This window comes from Vigna angularis, chromosome 3 (genome assembly GCF_016808095.1).
Source record: "Vigna angularis cultivar LongXiaoDou No.4 chromosome 3, ASM1680809v1, whole genome shotgun sequence".
Classification (NCBI taxonomy): domain Eukaryota; kingdom Viridiplantae; phylum Streptophyta; class Magnoliopsida; order Fabales; family Fabaceae; genus Vigna; species Vigna angularis.
The window spans coordinates 5807715-5834104 of record NC_068972.1 but is presented as its reverse complement, the minus strand read 5'-3'; the positions used below and the strand labels follow the sequence as shown (position 1 = coordinate 5834104).

Genomic DNA, 26390 nt, shown 5'->3' with positions numbered 1-26390 from the left:
CAAGCGATCGTCTGAATGATGCTTGGCCTTACACCAAGCGATCGTTTGAATGGTTCTTGGTCTTACACCAAGCGATCGTATGAATGGTTCTTGGTCTTACACCAAGCGATCGTATGAATGGTTCTTGGTCTTACACCAAGCGATTGTCTCATTCCTTTTATAATATATCTTGATGAAATTAGTGTTCTTCCAACTTCAATAGAATTTCCTCTACCGTGCGGTCATTGACTGACATTCGGTTTCTTCATGTGAATTCTTCTAAGTATTTTCTTTGAAGTGTCCGTAGTTATCGATTCCGGCCTAGAGCCTTAGTACTTGACATGGTCTTTTTGGTGTTCGGTTAGAACTCTCAAAGGTCAGTTCATCTAATTGGCTCACTGATTAAGTAACGATCATTCTAAGTCGTTTCTGTTATATATGATTATACTCGGTTTCTTTCTCAAACCAATAGTAGTCACCTCTGTCTTATTCTATTATGGAACGGGAGACTTCTCTGTCTCGTTCCAAGTGTTCGTCCTCGTTCTGAGTGAGGATTGAACGTTCGGTATCGGGTATCCGTAAGAAGCTTTGAACAAAGATGAAATTTAACTTATTGGTAATGAAAGATGAATTTGAGAAAATTGATACTGAAAGATGAAATTGAGAATGATTATGAATGAAATATGAAGAGAATGTGATGTGGATTGAAATGTTTGGATTTTGAACGAGCGTTCCGGGGAGGAACGACTCATGGATGAATATTGGAATTTGTAAAGTATTACTATGGTTATGCTAATGCTGGCAGTTCATCCTGATGTTTCGTGGGTACTCGTCCTCACGTAGAGGAGGGTAGGTTATGTGTGGAAACGGCAGGAGGTCCGAGTCCTTAGGGGTACTTTGGACAAATAGGATTAACCTCGGGTGGCAGCTGATGAGGACATGTCAGTTACTACATCACCCGGGTGCAAGAACGCCTGTAGCTACACAAATTTCATACAGTCCGGACAATCAGTCTAGTATTAGGCTTTGTACGAACGAACTGTGAATTATCTTGTTTGTTTGATTTTGTGAAATGTATGTTTATGCATGAATTAAATTACATAAGCTTACCATGTATCTTCCTGTCTTGTCATGTTTTGTATGTCCGTCTTTGTCATTGCAATGATCATCCGTGTGGATGTGAGCAGAAGGAGACGTACTGCTGGAAGAGACGTTGGAAGAGGAAAATCTGGTTGAGGTTGAAGTGAAGACCGAACAATAGGACGTTCGGTTAGTACTTTAGTTTGTATAGTAAGATGGTCGTTCGATCATCCTTCCTTTCGTTTAGAACGACGGTTTGGTAGTTCTTTTGAACCGCTCAGTCAGGAGTGTACCTTGTACAAAATTTAAGTTCTATTAATGTATCTTCAGGTCGTTCAGCCATAACAGTATGCTATATTTAGTGTAAGACTGATCTGGGTTATTATTAATTGTGATTATTCAATTATATAGTTTTAACTGTATTTTTGGGATGTTACACTAGAGATATGTGTGTTATTTTTTATTAAGATAATAAAATAATTATTATGATTATAATTATAATAATGTACATAAATAAATTTATATTTTTATTGTAAGTGAATTTTATTTATTTTATAGATTTTTTTTTCAAAAAAATTAAAAATATAATTAAATTTAAAAACAGTCAAATCAAGAAAAATATTAAATTTTAAAAATATGTAAGGTAAAATAGTAAAGCAATTAATTTAATTTAAAAAATAACTGTTATATACTAGGTAAAATAAGGAAAAAATGTGGATACTAAAAAAGTAATTATCTGTGTTCATTTTTTACGATAATAAAAAATACAAATTTTATTATTATTATTTATTATTATTATTATAAAATAAATAAAAATAATTTTTATATTTTTATTTTAAATAAATTTTATTTATTTGTAAGAAGTTTTATAATTAAAAAGAATACATTTTAAAAAATGTCAAATTATAAATCTAAAAAAAAACAGTTAATTAAAAGATAAAATTGATAAAATAACTATTTTAATTTAATTTTTTTTATTTAAAAGATAAAATTGAAAAACAAACATGAAAGAATAATCTTTATATATAGTACAGATATAAATATAAATATAGATTGAAATTTGAATTATAATTTAAGACAAATTTATTTAGATGAAAATATATGATTTTAAATTAAATAGAGAATAAATATATTTTAAGAAATATTATAAACAAATTTAAAGCATATATAATATTATATATAGTTTTATATACAAATATTATATGTGTAGTTTTCCGGGAATAAAAATTAGAATTTAATACCTTTTACCTAACCTAGGTTGATGCCTTCTTCCATTTGAATCAAAAGACGAAAGGAACCATGGCAGAAAATGGCTACAAAAACAAATATGATCAGATTACACTAACTGATCAGATAATGATTTCTTTATATATGTTTGTCATTATCAACAATAGAAAGTATAAATATATAATTTGTGGCACCATCTTCTGCGATGGAGTTGAAGCCACTAAAACTCGGGAATATATTGCCACTGTATGAATCTCAAACAATAATAGAAACAATTTTATTATCTCCATAATGTTAGTTTTTAAAAGACCAAAGGTATTATTTTTTTTTTTAAACAATATAAAGGAAAATTAATTTAATTAGTCTTAGAAATTAAATTGATACAAAAAATAATTAATAATCTTTCTATAATTAATTTTACAAATTTCACCGATAAAAATTAATTATATTTAAGGATGGTCTTAGTAAATGAATACTTAGTTTTTACTTTAATAAATATATATGATAATTATTAAAGACTAAAAAAATTATATTAAAACTATAATTTCTTTTCATATTAAGAACAAAATATATTAACACTTGAAAATATAAGATTGATTTGGTAGTAAAGTTAAAAACTGATTATCTTAATTCACCATCAAGATCACAATAACACTGTACCGTGCCAGCCCTAATTTTTGTTAGCGATTTCCAGTTGGGATTTTAAGGCCAATCATTAATTTCCAAGCTGCTCGAAAAGGAAACATATATATTAAAACTTTTCAGTAAATTAAATTAAAGAGAACAGAATAGAAATTAAATTAGAAATTAAATTTTTTTTTGGAAGATTAACAGTAGGCTAGGCTGCAATGCATGCAAAAGGAACCAACAAAACTACTTGAACTCTGCGATTGTAAATCAAAACACTAATTCATGTTTAACTGGCCTTAAATAAGTTGCAAACCTTATTTTTTTTAAAGCTTTGGTAAGTAAAAATAAAAATATTATTCCTTCAAAATGATCACTTCAATCAAGCATACACTAAATTATGAAACTGTCATCAATGGAGGCTGAACTTGCCAGATTTCCGAGATATATATTTGATAGATATACACACTCGACCAACTGCCCATATTATTCAAAGCTGCCATTCGTTATTATCGTTAAGACACCTCGTGTCTACTTCTTTTCCCTTTGAAGTAATTTGCTCCTGCTGAAGCCGCAACGAACTGCAACAACAACAAAAATCTTGATGTTTATAATTCTGAGGACATTCCATTCTACCATGGATCACGTCTTATAATAAACAAAGTCTACTTTTGATCATCTTGCTAAGGTTTCATGAATTCCTGCTATGTCTAAACTAATTAAAGTCTCTGCATAAAACAAAGGCATCCATGCTTGCCAAATTTCCCTATCATCATAATTTACGTATTTAAAAAGTAGTAAGAGTAAAGAAAAATTAAGTACTCACGTTGCTGCTCCAGCTTCAAACTGATTAGTATAATCTTCACAATGAGTGCATTTACCTATGTTCTGGAACATAAAGTTTTCATAAAAAAAGAGAAGCCATATCAGATAACTGATAAAATTATACAGCATTCCCCTGATATATGTTCACTTGATTAATTATTTAATGGAAAACCTTGGACTCCAAATTTCTGTTAATCTGCTCCAGGTTGCAAACCTACCAATATGTAGATAATTGAAATTAATGACTATTTTTACAAATAAAGTAAATGCCAAATCAAAGATGAAAAAAAAAAAAGTGCACTTATTTATATTTTTTAACATTTTACTATCGTTTCTTTGTTCTCTTATATTTTACCAATCAATTAAATGTGACAAAGGATTGATATGCCGATTTTTTTTTTTAAAGAAAACTAAAGGACATTATTTTCTTATAATTTTCTTTTTGGCGTGAAACAAGATCAATTTGATATTGTTTTATATTTTCAAAATAGTTTCTATTAAATTGTTTTATATTTTTTGGTTATGAACACAAATCTTTTAAATTTTCTCTCATACATTATTTTAATAAAGTTTTCTCAAGTATTCGTCATCTATGATTAAATATCTTTTTCCTTTAATTTTCTTTAAATACGAGTTTCCAAACATCTAATAAAAAGTAATTTTAGGATATCAATGCAGGTCAGTTCGTCTTGTTTTGGATCACAAAAAGTGAGTCATTTGTCTAATATAAGAAATGCATGTTAATTGTTTTTGGCATGTACCGCATATTGTTTAGGTGGCGGATTTATGGGTCAGCTAGCTCACGATTCGCATAAGAATATTAATAATTTTGTTTTTGTTTAATTAAATTAGAAGAAAAAATCATTTCTATAAGTTTGTTTATTAAACTAAGCAATATTCATAATTTAAAATAAAAAAATTTTAAGTACAAACCTATTAAAAATAGAAATTGTTTTAAACTACACTAAAAAACAATAAAAGAAATACATAGAGCTACTTTTGGATGGACTGCATCCAACTAAACAAACTACTTTTGAACAGACTTAAAAAAAACACAAATGAATAATTTGTTTAGAAAAAACACGGAATTGCAAGATTTTAGAAAATTAAGTCTAACGTGGGTTATGCAAACCAAATGCATACAAACTCATTATTGGCCCGTATGAGTTACAAATGCATATTGAATCTAACAGGTTAGCATAAATATTTAATCTATCTCACTTTTTCATATGAGCAGCATGTCTCACATTGTCATCCTAAGTAATTTTGTTTCACATGATGATTCTTTCTATTTTCTTATTCTTTATGACTTATTTAGATTCATCAGGGAAAATATAATTTCATATAATCGTTGCATTGGATTTTCTTCTGTCACCCTGGCCACAATTTTATAAGTGGAAGCACTTAGGAAGCATGCATGCAATCTTTTTTGGAATTATAAATATCTAATATTGCTGGTGAAAGTTAGTCCTAGATTAGATATAAATTATTTTATGCATAAGTTAAAGTCGACTATACAAAAAATAAATTATTATGTAGAAGATGATTTTAGTTTATATTTTTTTTTTCTATTTTTTAAGTATATTTGCTTGTAATAAAGAAACTCATCCAAAAAATACTATAATATATAGCACAAATAAGTGACCATTGGTGATTAGGGAACATGAGAAACTAAGACAATGAATGGTTCAGATGGAGCAAACTAAATTCAATGGAAACAACCTTCAATATTTGATGAAATAATATACCTTTCCGCGTAGTTCGTCAATTCTTGACACCAGCTTCTGTGACTGCAATTGAAAGAGAGAACTTAAGTATTTTTATTTTCAATAGAACAAATTATTTCTTTCATTTTGTGTATTCATGTTTGAAAACAAAATTTTAAAATCTGCATTGCAAATTCCTATAAATATCCTCTAATTATTTATCCAAACATTGTCTAGGTATGTAAGATTTTAAGTGGAGCCACCGATAATTCTTTTTCTTGCGATAATTTAATGGTTAGAAATGAAGAATTCAAACTAAATTGAACACAATAAAACGTATTGGTAAATGAAGTAAAAAAGTTAGTGTATAACTTATTTATATCCAAATTAGATAGTCATTAACTAATGCGTTTACAGGCTTGAACCATTTTTACATAACATATATGATTTTTTTTTTCAATTTAAGAGAACTAATAGAATATCCAATCACGAATTTACTAATTAAGATTACTATCATCATATGGATCATGTAATAATTTCTTTTTATATCCACATTTGATTTAAAGTAGTTGAAGGAAAAACCAAACATAGTTAAAAAAACAATTAAGAATAAGTTGTGATTAATACTAGGTGCTTCCGAGCTTGTGCAAGCGTTCTATCCAGTTGTTTCTCTAAGCTATGCAGTTCTTTCATGCTGAGTGGCTCAAGTTCTTCTCCCAGAAGATTCCTTCAAACACAAACAAACAAAATAAGTTAGTGCATGTCCTCTAGAACTCTGACATGACATGATCTCTTTTTCTCCATAATAGTGCGTTCATCAGAATTTGTACCTTTGAGTTCGTTGGAGTGATTCATACTTGACTCTTAATACCAAAAGCTCCTGATATAAGCACTGTAAGGTGCAACGTTATTGTTGATACTATCCATTTTATGTAAATCAAAGGAGCATGTCCGCATTATCAATAGCTATCTTGAGAACTGGCAAAATTAGCTTCAACGACTTTCTAATTATTTTGGAAGACAATATTACAGGGGGTCAAGAAGAGAAAAAACCTGCTCCGATTGATGTTCAGCTTCGTCGCCAATCTGAGACATGTCGAAGCAGCGTTGACGATACTTCTCGATGATTCTGTTAATGCTGATAAGAATGAACATATATAACATTATTACTTTAATTACTCTTATATATTTCAAATACTTCAGGCACTTGGACTCATTTCTCTTGTATATTTCAGCTATTTTTAACTGAATCATCGATTTTATTCTTATAAATAATTGTTTAAGAATTATGTAAAATCACATAGCAATTTCCTGAGTTAATATAGGTGCTAAAAAAGAAACAGTAAAGGAGAAAAGAAAAAAAAATGTTAGAACGAATAGAAAAATTATTTAAAAAGAAAAAGAAAGAAAGATAATAGAAACAAAATAATTTGATTCAGCATAAAAAAAGAAGAGATAAAAGTGATATTTTTATTTATTTTTTACTATAGTTATTATTATTATAAAAAAAAAAAATAGATGATCCTTCATGACTTTAGAAATAAAAGAGAGTAATATATTATACCCAATATAATACTTTAAGTTTATTGTACAATCAATAAACGCAGATCCACCTTTTTCATTCATTTTGTTTTTCTAATTTCCGTTTTTTCAAACAAGTTTTCTCTCTCTCTCTCTCTCCCTATTTTCCCTGCCCACTTTTAGCTGTAACAAACGTAAAGTAATGTTATGTTTGATTAAAAGTTGAAACGCTATTTAAAGAGTTGTTTCCTAATAAATAGCTTTATAATGTCATGTATAGTCAATAAAAAGAAGTATTTCAAATAGGGAAAGCTGGCAAAATCAGAACTATAAATTACAGTCTGCTGGTCAGAATTTCAAATATAGACATGCTTGTCTAAATTACAAATCTTTGAAAAATATGTTATGTATGCATGGGTATGTGAACTTTAACTTTTCAAAAGCTGTTCTGTTTAGAACAACTCTTAACCATTCATTGATAACACGATAGAAATACGAGTTCTGAAGAGGGTGTGATATGTGATTTTTAACAAACTCTTCGTAGTAACCCAATTTAAGCCCTATAAAGTAAAAAGAATTTACCAATGAACTTCAATTATTCTATTCCCCATATCCAAATGCATTAGTTTAGGGCTTTCAAATTTGATAAAGAAAATCATTTTCAGATGTTTTTTAGTTTTCATAATTATTATCACTTTCCTTTCAATTTATGTCTTATGTTTACAGAAAAATAATAAAACATAATTAATTACATAAATATTTTGTTAAAAGTTTCATATTAATTAGAAATAAAAAGAATTTAAAATATATAAACAAATACAAACATTATTTCATAAATTAAATTTATAAAATTAATTTAAATTTCAAATTTATTTTGTACCATAATATCAATCATATTTTAGAATCATTATTACTTTATGATTATGAAACAAAAACATAATATGCACAAATCATTATTACTTTATGATTATGAGCGGGCCAGTCACAAAACAAGCCTTAAGAAAAAAAAAAAAGTTAAAAACATATAGGAGTTGTAACCGTAGTTACTCCACCTCCAAACAAAAGAGGCTTTACCCTACCTATGTGTGTCCTATATATAGTATCTATTATCCAAAAGGGTTAGGGAAATTTGTCCACTGAATAAGTAAGTGGCTTCAGTGCTTCTATATGAACGAAACACTTCAACCTATCAAAACCAACACAGTTATCTCAAACAAACAATTCTTCCAAGTTATTGTTCTGATACAAACAAAGTCTCACATCGGATAAAAGATAAGAGATTTTTTGGAGTGATACCAAAAGCAAATCCGTAAGAGCTTGACCCAAAACGGATAATATCTTACAAGTGTGGAGATATGTATGCATATCGAACCTCCCCAACAACTATTAATGATATGGTTTAAACTCTCGTTTGGTCCTCGTATTTGTGTGTCAATCTCAAGTGAGTCATCGTGTTTTTTCGGTCTCAATCAAGTCCATAAACTTGTAAAACTGAATCAATTGAGTCCTTACCGTTAAGTTTTCATTAACACCGTTTAATTGTGATGACGTGGTCTGCACAATATATGCTGATGTATAAATACTATATTATGTGGAATTCGTAATTTAAATAAAAAGTATTTGACCTGGCAGTAATTATTTTCTCCCTTCTCCTTCCTCTCTTCACGCGTGAGAGAGAAAAGCTCGGCTATCGCGAGTCGCGACCACGAGCCAGGGCGCCACCAAGCTCGCCGTCGGTTTTCCCCATTTCTTTCATATTGCCTTTTCTAGTTTCAGAAAATTAATTAGTCCCCTTGAAGTTGATCTGTTTCAGATCTAGGGTTTTCTTGCCCCGAATCAATTAGTCCCCCAGAAAATCAATACGTCTCCGTTGTTAATTACTGTTCTATTATTCCAATAATTAATTAGATCTGTAATTCCTATTTCCATTAGCTTTCATATTTTTTGTTTTGTTCTGTTATCAAATCAAATCCCATCTCGTTGTCAGAAATGGCGTCGATTCAACGTTCGGCGACGAGCTCCAGATCTGAGGCAGGAGATTCGCAAATCGATGAGAGAAAGCGGAAGAGAATGCTGTCGAACCACAAATCCGTGCGACGATTGTGGATGAGGAAGCAGAAACAGCTGGAGGATTTGACCGATGAGGTTAGCAGACTACAAGGCGCGAACAAGAAGCTTATGGAGAACATAAAGGCCAAGGAATAAGCGTGCGCTGAGACCGAATCAACGAACGCATTTTGAGGGCTCAGACCATGGAACTGACTGAACGATTGTGCTTCTTGAACTCTATCCTTGAAATCGCTGAAGAGGTCGGAGGTCCTGCACTTCAACTTGGTCATTCTCTTCCACCTCGAAAAGGATACAGGCGATCCAACAGTGATTCCCTATTGGGAATCTCTGATTTTATCCAGTATGCCCCTCAGTTGGTTCCCTCCAGGACTTGGAGTGATCGTGCTGTTTTTAGGGGAGGGAACTCATGATACGAGAAACCGATTCAGTTGGTGTTAAAGGAACTGATTAAGAATATGGGCCGTGTTGATGGTTTTGGTGGGAAACCTCTGGTTAATCATTTAATATACATTTTAATTTAATAGAAATTGCCACCTCAACTAAAAAAATTACAGCTCAAACATTCGTAGACGGTGTTAATAAAAACTTAACGGTGAGGACTCAATTGATTCATTTTTACAAGTTTATGGACTCGATTGAGACCGAAAAAAACACGATGACCCACTTGAGATTGACACACAAATACGAGGACCAAACTAGGGTTTAAACCTAATGATATTAGCTTTTATTTTATTTTTTTTGAAATTTTTTTTTAACGAACTTGTTAATGACTGATTCATTCACTAACAAACAAACAAATCAGACTGGGCACCAGTGGCATTTGAATACTAATAATGGGTTTATGAGTAAAATATGTCTTAAAGAAAGGGAAACGCTAGGTTCCTAACAATTACATTTATGTTAATTGAAAGGAACAAGCAGATCTGCACAGCTACCAAGATATATATGACTAAAAAGTTTATTTTAATAAGGGGGAAAACTATTCATAGCTTCCGATGCATTCTTTTGCATGATAATTACGCATGGGGATCCCATCTATAGTTGGTATTTTCTACAAATGACCAATTACATGCTACTCTTGAAATACTAATTAAAGGATGGTTTTGTTCAGCTGAATAAGTATATCACTTTGCTATTCTTGATATGGCAAACATGATTCATCAGATGACAAATACTGCAGCAACAGCATGCATAAGAATTGAGAAGTGGGGATTATTTTTAACTATTTCAAAAGTATTCAAATTATCGTGAATTTAAATCAATAAAAAATATTATAAGACGACAAATGTTTAATTGTACAGTACAAAAGATTAAGAACATTTCAAAGAATTTTGCAAGAACTAATATTCGTTTACAGATGAGAAAAGAAACCGAATCTTGGACATACGAAAAACAAATACCCTTCAACAAATTACTCTACCCCGACCTCTTTAATTTATATAATTAGTGTTCGTATGAATATGTAATGAGAGTTTGCTATCTTTTTTCTTTCAATGATAAAAAAAGGGAAAGGGGGTGATGGAGAATTAGAAACCCTAGCAAGGGTATCTGCACCCCGATTAATAGAAGAAAACAAGCAAACTTCACAGGTTTCAGGGATTCAGTACGTAAGTTATATAGAATACTAAAAAAAACATGGACGCAAGTGAGTAGCAACACATGATGAAAAAAAAAATCTAGGAATGGAATACGAGAATGAAAAATGGATTAATTAATACGAAAGAGAGATGAGAGAGAAAAAGGGAAATTACTCAGTGCTACTGTACTGAAAAAGCTTGCCACGACTGGAGAAGATGATAAGAGCGATTTCAGCATCGCATAGCACAGATAGCTCGAAGGCTTTCTTGAGCAAACCGTTTCTGCGCTTTGAAAAGGTGACTTGGCGATTGATCTTGTTCTGTATTCTCTCCAGAACCACCTTCCCTCTTCCCATGCTTCCTTCTTGATCTTTCTCTGCACCTCTCTATCTCACCTTTTTCACCTCTCTCTCTCTCTATATATATTGCATATATTAAATTAATTAATAAGGGATGTAAAAAAAAGCCACATGCACAACATATACAGTACTATAATATATGCCTCTATCTGACAACTATTATATTTTTACTGCACCAAATCCGAAATGGAGTGGTATGTGGTTGTTGCGAGGGCAACATCAAGCAATTATAGTACCTGTGAAGATAATATCGGTGAAAAGAAAACAGCGATACACGTGTCGATCAGCATCCATAGAATTTTACCATAAGCTTCATTTTTATGATGATAGAATATCATAGCCATCGAAATTTTTGAGGCCATGCTTCCCATTAACTGAGCCTGTAGTGAGTCTACGTTCTCCGTGTGGATTCCCATTTTGCGGACACAGAGTCAATTCAATCAAATCAAGTTTTCGACTTTCTTCTTTATAGATAATTTTTGATTATTATTGTCATAGGGATTATAATATTAGACCGTAGATAGGCGTAGGATATATAGAGGTTTTTAAGTTGTAGGTCCAGTCACAGTTAGATGGCCACGTTTCAGAACCCCAGTGGCTCTTCCACCTTGTAACTTAATTATCCGTTCGTCTGTGTCGTGTGAAAGGGACCGCCACCCTTTCCAGGGTCGACACGTTGCATGCCCATGCTCTAGTGCTGTTGCAGAGATGAAACAAACACCTTCATGCCAGGCCAAAATTTAAAATCCTAACATCATTTTTTTTCAATTTTGTCTTCCTAATCTAACCACCATCTTCTACTTTATCAAAATCAAATCATTTTTTTATTTTTAATTAACCACATAATGCTAAAATCATATGCCTAAGTTGTTTCACTCCATTCCCGTCTTAATTCTTCAAAACAAACAAATTGTCTAGTTAATCATTTTGATTTCGACAACTGTTTTGCACCATGTCTCACCAGAAAAAGTTTTAATTTCATTTGACTGGCAAGACTTTTATAAAATATTCTCATAAAATATTATTCTACTTTTAAATTGATGCTGGCGTAACACGTTATTTATTTTGTTTCAAGTTTTATTGCAACAGTGAATTGTTGTTAATGAGAGCACGCATGGATAATTTTAAAGATTTTATATTGGTTACTTCATATATTTGTCAATAATATATAAAGTAGGATATTTTAATATTCATAATTAATCGATCAAAACATTAAATTATAAAAAGTTATTTTACGTTGGTCGTAGAATACAATTAATGCAGAATAAGTAGCTCGAAAATTATAATTGAAGTAAAATACGAAGTTTTACATTAAATATAACGACAATAAATGTAGAATGTTGTTTCCTTGTTTTTTTTAAATAAAGTTCTGAATTTTCCATTAAAACTAATGGTTTATCTCATTTAAATTAATGCTAAAAGTTCAATCACACATTATTTAGCTTAATAAATCTTAAAAGTAAAAATCATCACTGACATTTTCTGACATACAAAATAGCAACTCGTAACAAATTTTTTTCACTTTGTCAATGTGGTTAATGTCTTATCTATGTAAAAGTTATAATGCATATGATATATATGTCAATTTTTTATTGCAGAAGAATTAAAATTGTAATAACATAATTAAGAAAACTTAAAACTATATTATTTGCTTAAGAATCCTTAATACTATATAAATTGTGGTATACATTTAATGCATGTTGTAGTACTGTTATTCAATTTTCTTGTTACTTATTGCACTGACAGCAATCTTAACTAACTTAACTATTTTAAAAACTAATAAAAGCTATTGTAATAATTAATGAAAAAATAAATGTCATAGGACACACTCAATGAAACTTAATTATGTGATGATGACATAGATTTATTGTCTAAGATATCGATACATGTACATAGCATTGATAAAAATAAAAACAATTGATAATTATTATATGAGTGAAAAAATAACTTATTATTTTTTAATTAAACCATTTTTTCTGTACTAAAATATTTTCATATATTAATATTTTCTAGACAAAATAACCATTAATTGATAATGTGACATGAATCAGACATATTGATCAATGATGGTTAATAAATTATGTAACATCAAGTGAGTTCTGTAAGACCTGTGTAAAATAAAAATATACTTTTATTTTACTATATTTTGTTTTACTAAATAATTAATTATGATATGTTTGTGTAATGAAAATATTAAGAAAGTGAATAAAATAAATTAATTAGAACTAATGTTATCTTAATTTTAGAAAATACTTTTACTGATGCCTTAGCTTTTGGATGACAAAAAGAATAAATTGAGAAGTGGGAGAACTCTTTGGTTTAAGGAAGGGTGTATTATGTTGTGGTGCATGCCTCTGTAAGTTTTCTTTTAAGGGACCTATAATAATAAATGATGGAAAGAGAAAGCCATTTTTTTGTTGGAAAAAGAGTGTTGGTATTAAGCTATTAGGCATTTACGTGAAATGGGAAGAAGTGGACCTAATGTAGTATGAAATAATGAATAATATTATATGTAGAAAAGGACAAAAAGGTGGGACCGTGAGGTTGGAAGATGAAATGTTATTATAAAGAAAAAGAAAAGAAAAGTTGGATGGTGTGAGAAGTAGTTTACGTAAGGTAGTAAAATGGAAAGAGCATGGTTTTGTATTTGTGTTTCCTCTTGACATGAATTGAGTTTCTGAAAGTGACAGTGTCGGCAGTAGGTGTTGAAATGTGTTTCCATAGCTTGGCTTCTTTTGTTTTGTAGGGATTTGGATAGATTATAGGGTTAAATAGGAATTATATAGTTAAGCTATTAAAAACGTGAATTTTGACTTAGAGGAGAACCTACCATTTTCTTATATAAACTTAGTCTATGTGAGAGAGTGGAGGAATATACATACTATGCTACGCAAGGAAAGGAAGCCATCTTGGTCTTTGCTTTGAACCTCAAACGGTTGTGGAAACTCACTGGAACTAGAGGTAAGGGGGGGGAAACTAGGAGTTCATATAACTGTATGCATGTTGGGGTAGTTAAAAACTAGACTATATATGTATGTTTGATGGTGCATGTATAGATGTATGTTGGGTTGTTACGTAAAGGAACTTAACCATGTTTGTTTTGAAACTTATGCATGTTGATAAGATGTGCATGTTTTGGTTCTTTTGGGATGTTGCAGGTATGTGTTTATTCTTATGAGTATGTTTAAACCATGGTTGTATTCTTTCCTTATACTCTTTACTTTACATAAAATGAGAGAGGGGTTGTTGAGGGGCACATTTCTACACCCTTTAACTTAGAGTGTTGTGGGTAGGTGGTTTGAGTTTTCTCTTGCAGGTAGAGGAAGAGAATGAGTGTGTGTGTTTTTGTCTTGTATTTGTGTGCAAAGTAAGAAGAAGTGAAAAATAAGGGAATAGGGGTTGTTTAGTTGTATAGGTTTTACGTAAGGTGGAATAATGAGAGGTGGAGAGTTTGCATGGTGACTTTATGTGAAACCAAAAGAGATTGTTTTATGTGCATGTGAGTGACGAAAGTGAGGAGGAGAACAAAAAGAATGGTTTAGGTTTAGTTGGAGAAAGAGGAGATGATGAAGAGTAAGAGTGGTAGTTGTGGGTTAGAGGTTTCTAAGTGTAGTTTTGGAGAAGTTGAAGTTGTGTGGGAAGAATGAACTAAAAGGAAAAGAATGGGAGGGGTACATGTTTTACGTAAAGTGGTGAGGTTTTGATATTAAAATGGAAGAAGGGGTTGGTAAGAGATGGGTCTTTGAAATCAAGTGAAAACAAAGTGAATGTATGTGTATGAAGAATCTATATTCCAGTAGTATGTGAGATAGTAGATATGTGAGGGAGAGACCCTTGGTTTTAGAAAGTGTGGATTTGGGGTTGTTTGAAAAAGTGAAATAATAGTAGAAAGAAATGTGTGTTACAAAGTAGGGAGAGTGATGAATAAATGGAGTTAATTGTTGGGGTAGTTAAAAAAAAAGAGAGAGAGATAAAAGATGGGTTACATGACTTACGTAAAGATGGTGAGAGAAGAAAGTATAATGTTTGGGGAATTGGTTTTAAAAAAAAAATAAATAAATAAATAGAAAGAGAAGGAAGAAGTTTATTTTTAAAGTTAGAAGAAAAGAAGAAGAATGAAAATGGGGTGGATATGATGTTACGTAACAAGAGAGAGAAAATAAGAGAAGTTTAGGAATTTAGATGGACCCGCGTAGGCCCCACCATGGAGAAATAATATTTTATTTTATTTTAAATTATAGGGGTGAACTTAGGAAAATAAGAGGGTGTTGTAGAAATGTTGGAATATGGGTCGGACTGTGAACTTAGTAGTTCCAGGGGTGCATCTGAAATTTTATCTTAGTAGACAGGGTATGAATCCAGTAATTTTAAGGGGTACTTCAGAAATTCTGTCTTAGTGGATAGAGATGTGAACTTCGTAATTATAGGGGGTGTGTCAGAAAATTTGTCTTAATAGATAGAGGTGTGAACTCCGTCATGTCAGGGTGTGCTCAGAAATTCTGTTTTGAAGACAGGGGTGTGAACTTAGCAATTTCAAGGGGTGCGCCAGTAAAAAAAAAAAAAAAAAAAAAACTCTCTTTTAATCAATTATTGAGAATTGTTGGTTATTATCTTGGTCTATTGTTGGTTTATTTATACATGTTATTGAGAATATGTATGAATTCGTGATTGAGCACGTTTATTTGGAGGAGGTACATACACTATGTTATTTACTTGTAACTCCGTTTGTCTTTTGAGCATTTTTGCTAGTCTCGCGTGAGACTGAGATTCGAGTGTCACCTTCTTCTGCGCGAGAAGGTGAATGTCTCGCCCAATGACTTCGGCTCGTGTTGAGTATAGTGCATCGTTACGCATAGTATCGATGTTTTTACTCGTTAGTCCTTGAGGAGTCGGGGAGATAGGTCTGAAGTCGCGATGGAAGACGACTCGAATCGCCTGTTATTGAGAACAGGTTATGACGACGAATTACAAGTAAACGACAATAGTTTATGAAAGACTAGTCTGCAATGTCATGTGTGTCGATTTATATTAAATCATGGAAATTGTTATAGTTTATATGAAATGGGTTTATGATGTGATACTTCTGGTTACTCAACCTTGCATGTTGTGGTTGTGGTTTCCACCTACGATGATCGTACTTGTACGGGAGTAGATGGTATTGCAGATAAAGCTGGATTGGAATAGCTCTTCGAGAGAGACGGGAAATAAAACTTGTTGGGATTTTTATAATGTTTTCTTATTTATGTTCGTTTGATTTTGTTATTTTAAGAAACAATTAAGATTTGGTTTGTTGTAATGTATGAACTTATGATGTGTGTATGGTTTGTTTATGTGTGGTATATTTAAAAAAAAAAAAACACTTTCATAAGATTCATGCTTCAAGATTATTAATATTATTATTAATATTTCCTATAAGGGGTGTTACAAGTTCAACTTGCACAAAGTAAGTAATTATTTAAATAATAGTCTTGAATATTATTTTTTGTTCGTTAAAATTTAATGTGCTCCTTTTTTCCATGTTTATTAAGGTTTCAGATTTAATTAATTTTGATCAATTTATTTTTTTATAATAATATTTAAATAATTAATAAAATATATCTGTTATTTCGTAGTTTTTTTAGTTTTTTTTTTTTAATTTAAAAAAGTTACCTACGTTTCAAGTCAACAATATATATTATGTGTTAAATTAATATAAGTGTCAGCGTATTGTTCACTTTCTGTTAATAATTTAAATTCTGTTGTAAAAAGAGATTAATTTTTTAAAAATTGACAAAATTTTAAACTCAATTAACTAAGAAAAAAAACAACTCATTAAACAAACTTCAGAAAAATATGACTAAAATAGTAATTAAGTCTAAATACTTTTTTTACTCATAAATTGATATATGTCTATATTTTAATTTTTATTCTCATGCTTTTTTTTTATGGATCGAAGCTCAAAGAATCCATACAAACTAATATTCCTTTATAATTGTACAACAAAAATGAACATATGATTACAATATTTGTAATTCTAATGTAATGTTTAAAACATGATTACCTTATTATTTTAAAGGTTTCTTATATGCCTATTGTTACTATAGGGTTAGACCTGATCGATCGAGTATGACATATATTGAGTAGAATGGACCGAACGGTCGAGTACGGAAAAGGGCTTTGTAGTTGTTCGGTCATGACAACAGTTGAATAGAGTTAAAACACAATCAATATGATAAATGTTATTGATGGCTGATTAAGACTGACATTGATGACCATTAAAAGATAAATTAATTGGTCAAATTATTGTAAACTTTATAAATAAAGGTTTAGTTTCGAAGTAAAAACACTTTTTCCATAATTGAATTATGTTAGACTTCTAGAGAAAAATTATGACTTGAGCGTCAGATAGGGATGACAAAAACATCCGCGGATAAAATCGGCGATAGATAGTTGATACACGCGAGTTGCGGGTAGCGAGTTTTTTAATACCCACTTATAAACGGGTTGGATGCGGATATTATACTATATGTACCCACGGATATCCGCTACCCACAAAAAATAAAAATAAAAATAAAAATTTAATTTATATTTTATTAAGTTAAATTTAATTAATATTAACATTAACTTATATTTTATAAGGTTAAATATAATTAAAATTAAATTTTAATTTATATTTAATTTAATATATATTATATTTTATATATTTTTTGTAATTTTATTTAAGTTTTATTATAATATTTTATATAAATATATTTTTTTAAATATTTGAGGGTATCCGCGAATATCCACGGATATCCGCGGGTTTTAAAATATCCACGGGTATTTTTTAAGCGGATATCCGTGCGGGTAGCGGGTGAAATTTTTTTTGTTGGGTCAGGTTGCGGGTAGGCATTATCCGTACCCGACCCGACCCGTCATCATCCCTAACGTTAGGTCGTCTAGAACACAGAAAAATGCTACACAAAAATTATCTCTTTCCAACAGAAATACGTGTTCTATCTATCTATCTATCTATATATATATATATATATATTATATGTCTGTATCCTAAGATATAAAACAAAAGATATTTTGTTATAGATTTTATGACAACCAAATTAATTCCACCATGAGATTACAATTTTTCTTAAAGTTAACCTTAGGTATAAATGTGTTTTTGTCTTCTAGAGTCACACTTAACATAAACATACACCAAAATTATGAAGTACTACAAATAAGAAAAAAACAGTCATATATACATGTTTTTCCCTTCAAATATCTAGTTATATGTTTAAGTCATGCAATAAATATCCAACATTTATGTTTTTTTTTGTCATTCTTTTGAAATTAGACTATATGATTATAATGAGTGTGATTGACCTTCCTAACTACACTTTCTAATAATCACTTAATACGAATAAATTTTTCTAAAAAACATCAAACACCATAGGAGATATTTGTGTCTCATGCTTTGATAAGTCAACAATAACACAATTACTATTTGTTTATATCATGATTGCATCTTATCAACATCATTTTTAGTTGTTGTATGGCATTTTTCGCTCATATATGTTTCAAAATAGTTAAAATGGAAAGGTGTTCAAAATTTATAAAAAATTAATTAAGAAATAATTTATTAAAATCGGTATAATTTTAAAAATCGAATAATTAGTTTTTAGTTTTTAAAATCTCAATTAAAACCATGTTTGTCTTTTAAACAAATTTTTAACTTAATTTAGTAAGATTATTGTTTAATACCTTTTAATATTTTTTTAATTATAATTGGATCATAGTACTTAAAAACTTAAACAATGTATTTAGTTTCATTTACCATATTGAAGCTCAAAGAACCCTAAATAATTAAACAACTCTCATTGGTAAAAAAAACTCAATATACTCTTTCAAACACAGAATCATAATCAGGGTACGTCGTTAGAAATACTAATTAGTAAATAACCTAATGGAAGACGAGGATGATATATGCGATAGAGCTAAGCTCACATGCATAATGAAACATGGAAAAGTGAGGAAAAAAAATATAAACTAATTTACTCTTTTACAATTGATTTGATAAGAATGAAAACCTTGTCGTAATTACTTAGACACTCTCTGATTTTTGAATAGCTTAAACAGTTAGAATACTAAGAAAAATAGTAAAAATCCTTAAAGAACAAATTTTAGAGATGATATATATTTTAAGTAATGAAACTCATTATAAAAAATTCTATTTATTCTTTTAGTTTTTTAATATTAAAATAACACAATCTAATTATTTATATATTTTTTAAAATAAATACTTATCTTTATGTTTTGTAAATGATACTAATATTTTTTATATTTTCAGTAAAACAAAATTTATCTTCTTTATTTTATAAATAAATAAAAGTAGAATGATTTAACAACAGGAAATTATTCTCTTATTTCCTAAAGTATTTTTATAAAGGACCGTCTTACACATTATAAAGTAAACTATGGGTGGAGAATCATATATTTTATAATTATTTATTCGTTTTTATATTTACATAAATTTCTCAAAAAATAAATTCTTATATTTTTATAAAAAAATTTATATCAAGGACCAATTATTGTTTTGATATTTTTCATAATGCATTTTTTAAGCTTTTATTTCGAAATCCTTAGACCCAAAAAATGTGTAGATCCAAAATATCATGTACATTTGGATTATATCATTTTGGAATATACATTTGGATTACATGTACAATCCAAAATATAAATAAAAATATTATCTAAAAATGTATTTTGGATTATATAATAAAAAATATAATTTTTTATTTATTTTAACTTGTATATTTAAAAATATAATTTTGTATTTTAAATTGTATATTATGAAATATAAAATAAAAAGTACATTTTAAATTATATAATACGTTTCAAATTATCCAAACTATAAATGCACCTATACAAAAAATGAGTGTTACATCCTCCACCACCACACACTAATCCATACACATTCCCAATTTTTTTTAATTCCAAAAATATTATTTTTACTTTTACCCTTTACTATTTTTCTTGTAGAAAATGTTGCCGTAACGATCAAATAAAGGCACAAGTCTCTTAGCCCAAATGAAGCCCATATACTGGCCCAAATCAATTAGCAAGCGAACTTTTGTAATTATTTCAATGTCGGTGGTTACATTTCATTTTTGTTATCCTACCACCGCATGTCCACGGCGACCACCACTTTGCAGATCGCCGGCAGGGTCCATTTGGCACACCCTCAGCCGAAGTCTCCTTCCAATTCCCAATTAATCACTGAAGCGTAAACTCGATGCGTTGAATCCGCAGGATAACAAGAGCAGAGTTGTTGAATCTTAACCATGAGGAGGTACGGTTCGATAACGCTTCTATGTTGAGTTTCTTTATTGAATGAAACAGTCGATGTTTTGTTTGTTTGCAGAGCTGGCTTCCACAGACAGCATGGGAGGCACACTGGAGGCTCAGGAATGAAAGGAATGATTGTGAAGTTATCTCTTGCTGCTGTAGTGCTCTTGATCTGCACGCTCTCCTTGTTCTTCTCTTCAACGGGAACTTCGAATGTTCAATCCAGCTATCGCTCCGAGGTTCTTGCAAATTATTCAGTTCAGATTATTTACTCGCTGAACGTATTTTAAGCAAATCGAAGAGAATTCATTCAGCATCTTTATACATTTTCTTTTGGTGAAATGAAATTTGTACTTATATGATGTTATTATACGATTTGTTGTTCATATTTCGTTCGGTGCTAATCAGATCCATGTAGAAGAGCTCTGGAGCAACGCTGATTCCGGCGGTTGGCGCCCATCGTCTGCTCCGCGAACTCATTGGCCTCGTATCTATCTAATCTTGTAGTTACAGACTATTTCTGATACAATAGTTTGTTTGTTTTTTTTTTTTTTTTTGCATATAACGTTCTTGAAGTTTCTGACGTTGTGTTTGATGTTTTGTCTTAGCTCCTCCGAATGAGAGCAATGGCTACTTGCGCGTTCGATGTAACGGTGGACTGAATCAACAGCGTAGTGCGGTTTGTACCTTTTTACTCTTACTGTAAACTGTAGTGTACTTCTATAAATTGTGGGGATTATCTTTTGTTTTTCTTTTGGTTTAGTGCTTTCACTCAAGCTGCAATTATTTGCATTGCGTCTCTTATTAAGTTTGGTGAATTTAATGCTTCTGAGGCTTCCTATGTGTATGGAGGTGCAATTCTGTATATATACTCGTTGATTTTGGTATATTGATACATTAGTATTTCTATGTGTAGATCTCCAATGCTGTTCTTGCTGCACGGATCATGAATGCTACGCTAGTGCTACCCGAGTTGGACGCGAACTCTTTTTGGCATGACGACAGGTAAACTGTCTTGACTCTTAATTCTTATCTGATTTCTGAACTCCAGTATACATTCCTTTACTTTTGGATTAGGAATATTTTTTTATCGTGACGAATAAAAAAAGATACATTTGTTTTGCTTCTTGAACATGAAGCCTTTGTAGCTAATTTGTAGTGTCAAATTTTTCCTCCCCTTTTGTTTTAGTGCATCCTTGGTTTTAGTTATTTTGAAGAAGAGAGCTAGCAACACACTTTTTAATACATTCCTCCTAAGGCAATCTTCATTATTGGTTAAATTTATTGGAAACTACAAAATAAGGATAACTCTTTAAATAAAAAGTAAGACCCGATTTTTTGTGATTTTCAATAGTTTTCAATTGATAAAAAATAGATTTTGTTACTAGCATTTTTCTTTTGAAGTAATAATCACTTATTTGTGTCATCTTCGTCAGAGATTTTTTGAAAAACAAGTGATTATTTCCTTGGAAGTGGATTGGAACTTAAACACAAGAGGAGGACATAACCCAAAAAACTAGTACACTGAGTGGAAAAGCCTCAAGGCTTAAGTATCACATCAAGTAGCTCATCCTATTCAATATAAGAATCCTAACATTGCCACCCCTTAAGGGCACTTTCACTTTATTGACATTAACTCAATGGTAGTTCTTATCTCTTTGACAAGTTTTTTTATCTTTCAGTATTTGGTTTGCACTTTAATCCAACCATAGGTAGGTCGTCCTTTTGGTACCATCAGTCAATTGTTAGGACTTAAGCACAAGAGGAGGGTCTAACCCAAAAGTCTAATTCATTAAGTGGAAGTACCTCAAGGGTTAGTACCACTTATAATTGCTCATCCTACTCAATATGACTCCTAAAACTAGCTTCCCCAATTATGCGTTTAGTTGAAATAAATGTGCCTTTAGTGGAAGATACGAAATGGGGAACACCTTTTCAGTATATCATTGAGAATGGTTCAATTGATTCTTGACTTTTTCTGGGTCATGGTCACACTGCACTTAATGGGTTCCTTTCTTTTTTTATTACATGCAGTGGCTTCCATGGTATTTATGATGTTGAGCATTTTATCAAAACACTGAGGTATGATGTTAAAATTGTGGAAAGCATTCCAGAAAATCAGAAAAGTGGCAAAAAAAAGAAAATAAAGGCTTTTCAGGTAGAGTAATAATTTGGTCATCAATAAATAGTTTGAAATTATTTAAATTTTCTGGATGATGTATGTTCAAATGTTATTTTGGCACAGCTTCGTCCTCCTAGAGATGCTCCTATAAGTTGGTATACTAATGATGCTTTGAAGAAGATGAAGGAACATGGGGCAATCTATCTTACTCCCTTTTCACATCGCTTAGCTGAAGAAATTGACTATCCTGAGTACCAAAGATTGAGGTGTAGAGTCAACTATCATGCTTTAAGATTCAAGCCACATATCATGAAGCTAAGTCAATCAATTGTTGATAAGCTTCGAACACAAGGTCCCTTTATGTCTATACATCTTCGGTTTGAGATGGACATGTTGGCATTTGCTGGGTAAGTCATATGGGTTGGACTTGACAATTATGTTTACATACTTTATATGGCTATATGTTTATTGACTTTAAATGGGACATAAATATTGTGTAACTGTTGTTTTTGTTTTGTACAATATCAAATGTTAAATGCATGTTTTTCTTTGATTTTAAGCAATGGATGTTTACGCTGAAGCTTTATGAAAAAACCATATATAATATCTGTGGGACTTTTCTCGTTATCTTTCTCAGAAACCAGATTCCCTGTGTATGTATGATATATGACTAGTTTCGCACACATTTTCTCTGTTAATGGTTTATTTTCTACTTTTTATGGGGCTAAATTTATGTTTGGAGAAATAATTGCTTATTTTTTAATAGTTCTCAGAAAATTGACAAAGACATGATATTTTTAATAGCTTTGGCCATCTTGTTGGTGCGTTCCAGCCATTTTCTAGGAGTTCTTTAAATTGTGTTGATTGGTGTTGAATAACTTTGTTTCTTTCTATGTTTTGCTCGAGCTGTATCGATATACACAAACTATAATTTCATCCTCTCGGTTAATTTAGAGGCATTGTTCTGTGAGAAGGAGATGAAGGTGTGGTTGAGGGGTGGGTTGCTGGAGTAAGGTTGATTTTATAACATTGATGTAATGAGTGAGTGTCGATCTTCAGGTTGAGTTGAGAGGTGATCAGCATGTACCTCAGTGGAAGACAAGGTTGTTCCTTTACGATTATTTACCAAAAAATTCCGAATTGATCAACATTTTTTGTCTGTCCATTGGTCACTGGCAAGACATAGTAAGGTTGATTTTATAACAAATGATGTAATGAGTGAGTGTCAGTCTTTAGAGGCATTGTTCTGTGAGAAGGAGATGAAGGTGTGGTTGAGGGGTGGGTTGCTGGAGTAAGGTTGATTTTATAACATTGATGTAATGAGTGAGTGTCGATCTTCAGGTTGAGTTGAGAGGTGATCAGCATGTACCTCAGTGGAAGACAAGGTTGTTCCTTTACGATTATTTACCAAAAAATTCCGAATTGATCAACATTTTTTGTCTGTCCATTGGTCACTGGCAAGACATAGTAAGGTTGATTTTATAACAAATGATGTAATGAGTGAGTGTCAGTCTTCAGGTTGAGTTGAGAGGTGATCAGCATGTACCTCAGTGGAAGACAAGGTTGTTCCTTTAGGATTATTTACCAAAAATTTCCAAATTGATTAACATTTTTTGTCTGTCCATTGGTCACTGGTGAGACATAGTTGATCTACTGCTTTTCTTGACTTTTTTGTACTTAGTTCTCTGTAATTTTGTGGCAAGGAGGAGGCTTTAACCCAATTCCATCCCAATTAAGACATTTTTCAAACAGCCTTCTTTTTACACAATTGAAACAGCTAGAAATTACAGCTTCCATCTGATCACGTTTATGGTTTCAAAATGCAAGCGAACTAATGGGTGGCTTGTAAAACAGATTTTGGCTCCAAAGTTTGAAGTCTGTCCTAATTAATGATGTGTGGGGCATATTTGTTCAAGAAATAGAATGTTGTTCTTGTTTTTTCTTCTACTGCACTACATAATTGTAATTTTGGTAGTTCGTTAAATTCTTAGACATGCACCATGGATATCCTCCTTTATAAGAGTGTTTATATTACAAGCTTGTGCGGAAGTGTTATAGGAATTTAGGTTGGAAGGATAAAGAGAAAAATGAGATTCTGATGTGTGATGGATTTGAAATGATATGATGTGATGTGATGCAAAAAGACATAAATGATATGATGTGATATAATGAAAAAGACAAACAGTAATAATCCATATTTATAGTACTACTAGTCTGATATGTATTGCAATTGATGATCCAAAAATCAGATTTTTGGTACACAGGTGAACTCAATCCCCTCCTCTGAAAAATTACATATATAAAGCTTCTTCTTCTTCTTAATTACTCATGTTGAATATGGATGTGATTTCAGATGCTTTGATATATTTACGCCCCAGGAGCAAAAGATTTTGAAAAAGTATCGAGAAGAAAATTTTGCACCTAAAAGACTTGTCTATAATGAAAGAAGGGCTATTGGGAAATGTCCGTTGACTCCGGAGGAGGTAAACATTAGTTTTGCTTTGGTTGTTCTTTAATTTTTTCCCAGGGTCTTTGTTAATAAACTAACCTTTACATGTATGCTGGTGATAACAAATTTCAAATTTGTTTGGATTATATGATTTGAATGTTTCAATTCGCACACTTATGTGTTTCTCATTGTAGGTTGGTCTTATTCTGCGTGCATTGGGTTTTGACAATTCGACTAGGATATATCTTGCAGCTGGTGAATTGTTTGGAGGGGAACGATTTATGAAACCATTTCGAAGTTTGTTCCCTCGACTCGAGAATCATTCTTCTGTGGAACACTCTGAAGAGCTTGCTGAAAACACTAGGGGATTGGCTGGTTCTGCTGTGGATTACATGGTCTGTCTTCTTTCTGACATTTTCATGCCAACTTATGATGGCCCTAGCAACTTTGCCAACAATCTCCTTGGACATCGTCTATATTATGGCTTCCGTACTACAATCCGACCTGATAGAAAATCTCTTGCCCCAATCTTCATCGATAAGGAGAATGGGCGGACAGCTGGTTTTGATGAAGCTATTAGGAAGGTCATGCTCAAAACAAACTTTGGAGAACCTCATAAGCGTGTTTCTCCAGAGTCTTTCTATACTAATTCTTGGCCTGAATGCTTCTGCCAAACATCTGCAAAGAACCCCGCAGACAAATGTCCCCCAAATGACATTTTAAATATTATGAATGACGAATTAGAGAAAACTGAGACACACGCTAATTCTACAATATCTTGAACCTAGGTTGTGGCATTGGATTAATGGTTCTTTAACTCCGAAGTAATGAACTTCTGTGGGCCTAGGGGAACAAGAATGAAGTTCTATTACTGGAACTCCAGATTTGCAGGTGATCATTTTTGTCTCATACTATTTATTCTACCGAGGGAATGATGTAGTTAAACAAGAGAGTCCAATATGCTGATTCGAATAGTTACATTCTTTAGCTTCTTGTAGACTATAGGAGGAAGATCCCACTGATGGTTAAAGAGATGGCTATGTTACCGGGCTTTACTTAGGGAAAAGAAATCAAATTATAAATGTATTTGTTCACTTCTCAGCCTGAGAAAGGTACTTCAAAGTTACCTAGGGAATGATGAAAACTCTGGCAAATTTATGTTAGATATTTGGAGTGCTGGAAAAATAAAAATGTGTTAAATTTATGGTTTTATTTATTTAATCTTTTTTGGGGCGGGATGTAAATCGCGTTCTAGTATATTTCTATATTTCCTCTTTGGAATAAAAATAGTAAACAAAGTTATGAGATTTCGCTTAAGGATGGCTATACGTTGGGTGCAGGTTTGACTATCATCTTCATTTTTTAAGTATAATTTCATTTTCACTTTCATCTTTATATGCAAGTTTGAAATTTTTGTCAATTTCCTTCTCATCGAGTAATAAATATAATTTATTTACAAAAGAATAAAAATCACAGTAAACAAAATATGATATTATTAATTATTTAATATTAAAAAAAGTACGCTGAGAATTTTTTATGGAATTAACC

At 31.2% G+C, this 26390-nt stretch overlaps 2 protein-coding genes and 1 long non-coding RNA gene across 4 annotated transcripts; 2 read left to right on the top strand and 1 right to left on the bottom strand.

Moving 5' to 3' along the window:
* Positions 1–3147: 3147 nt before the first annotated feature.
* Positions 3148–11060, bottom strand: LOC108324756 (agamous-like MADS-box protein MADS3). 2 transcript variants are annotated; one of them, XM_017557687.2, is made up of 8 exons: positions 10787–11060; positions 6498–6582; positions 6275–6324; positions 6072–6171; positions 5487–5528; positions 3911–3952; positions 3740–3801; positions 3148–3494 (listed from the first exon to the last, which is right to left on the bottom strand). In XM_017557687.2, exons 1-8 carry the CDS (start codon positions 10966–10968, stop codon positions 3404–3406), a joined length of 654 nt encoding a protein of 217 aa, XP_017413176.2. In that variant the 5' UTR covers positions 10969–11060; the 3' UTR covers positions 3148–3403. The 2 variants fall into 2 exon arrangements, with proteins under 2 accessions (XP_017413176.2, XP_052730003.1); XM_052874043.1 differs by having other exon boundaries at positions 6275–6336; positions 10787–11052.
* A 2751-nt stretch (positions 11061–13811) lies between these two features.
* Positions 13812–16358, top strand: LOC128196025 (uncharacterized). Its single transcript, XR_008248097.1, has 2 exons — positions 13812–13932; positions 16124–16358. It is a non-coding gene; the product is annotated as an uncharacterized LOC128196025 (long non-coding RNA).
* A 3664-nt stretch (positions 16359–20022) lies between these two features.
* On the top strand, positions 20023–26054 carry LOC108325824 (O-fucosyltransferase 1). The gene is made up of 9 exons (XM_017558902.2): positions 20023–20275; positions 20348–20510; positions 20680–20758; positions 20880–20950; positions 21188–21276; positions 22306–22429; positions 22517–22800; positions 24747–24876; positions 25037–26054. Exons 1-9 carry the CDS (start codon positions 20268–20270, stop codon positions 25622–25624), a joined length of 1536 nt encoding a protein of 511 aa, XP_017414391.1. The 5' UTR covers positions 20023–20267; the 3' UTR covers positions 25625–26054.
* The last annotated feature ends 336 nt before the right edge of the window (positions 26055–26390 follow it).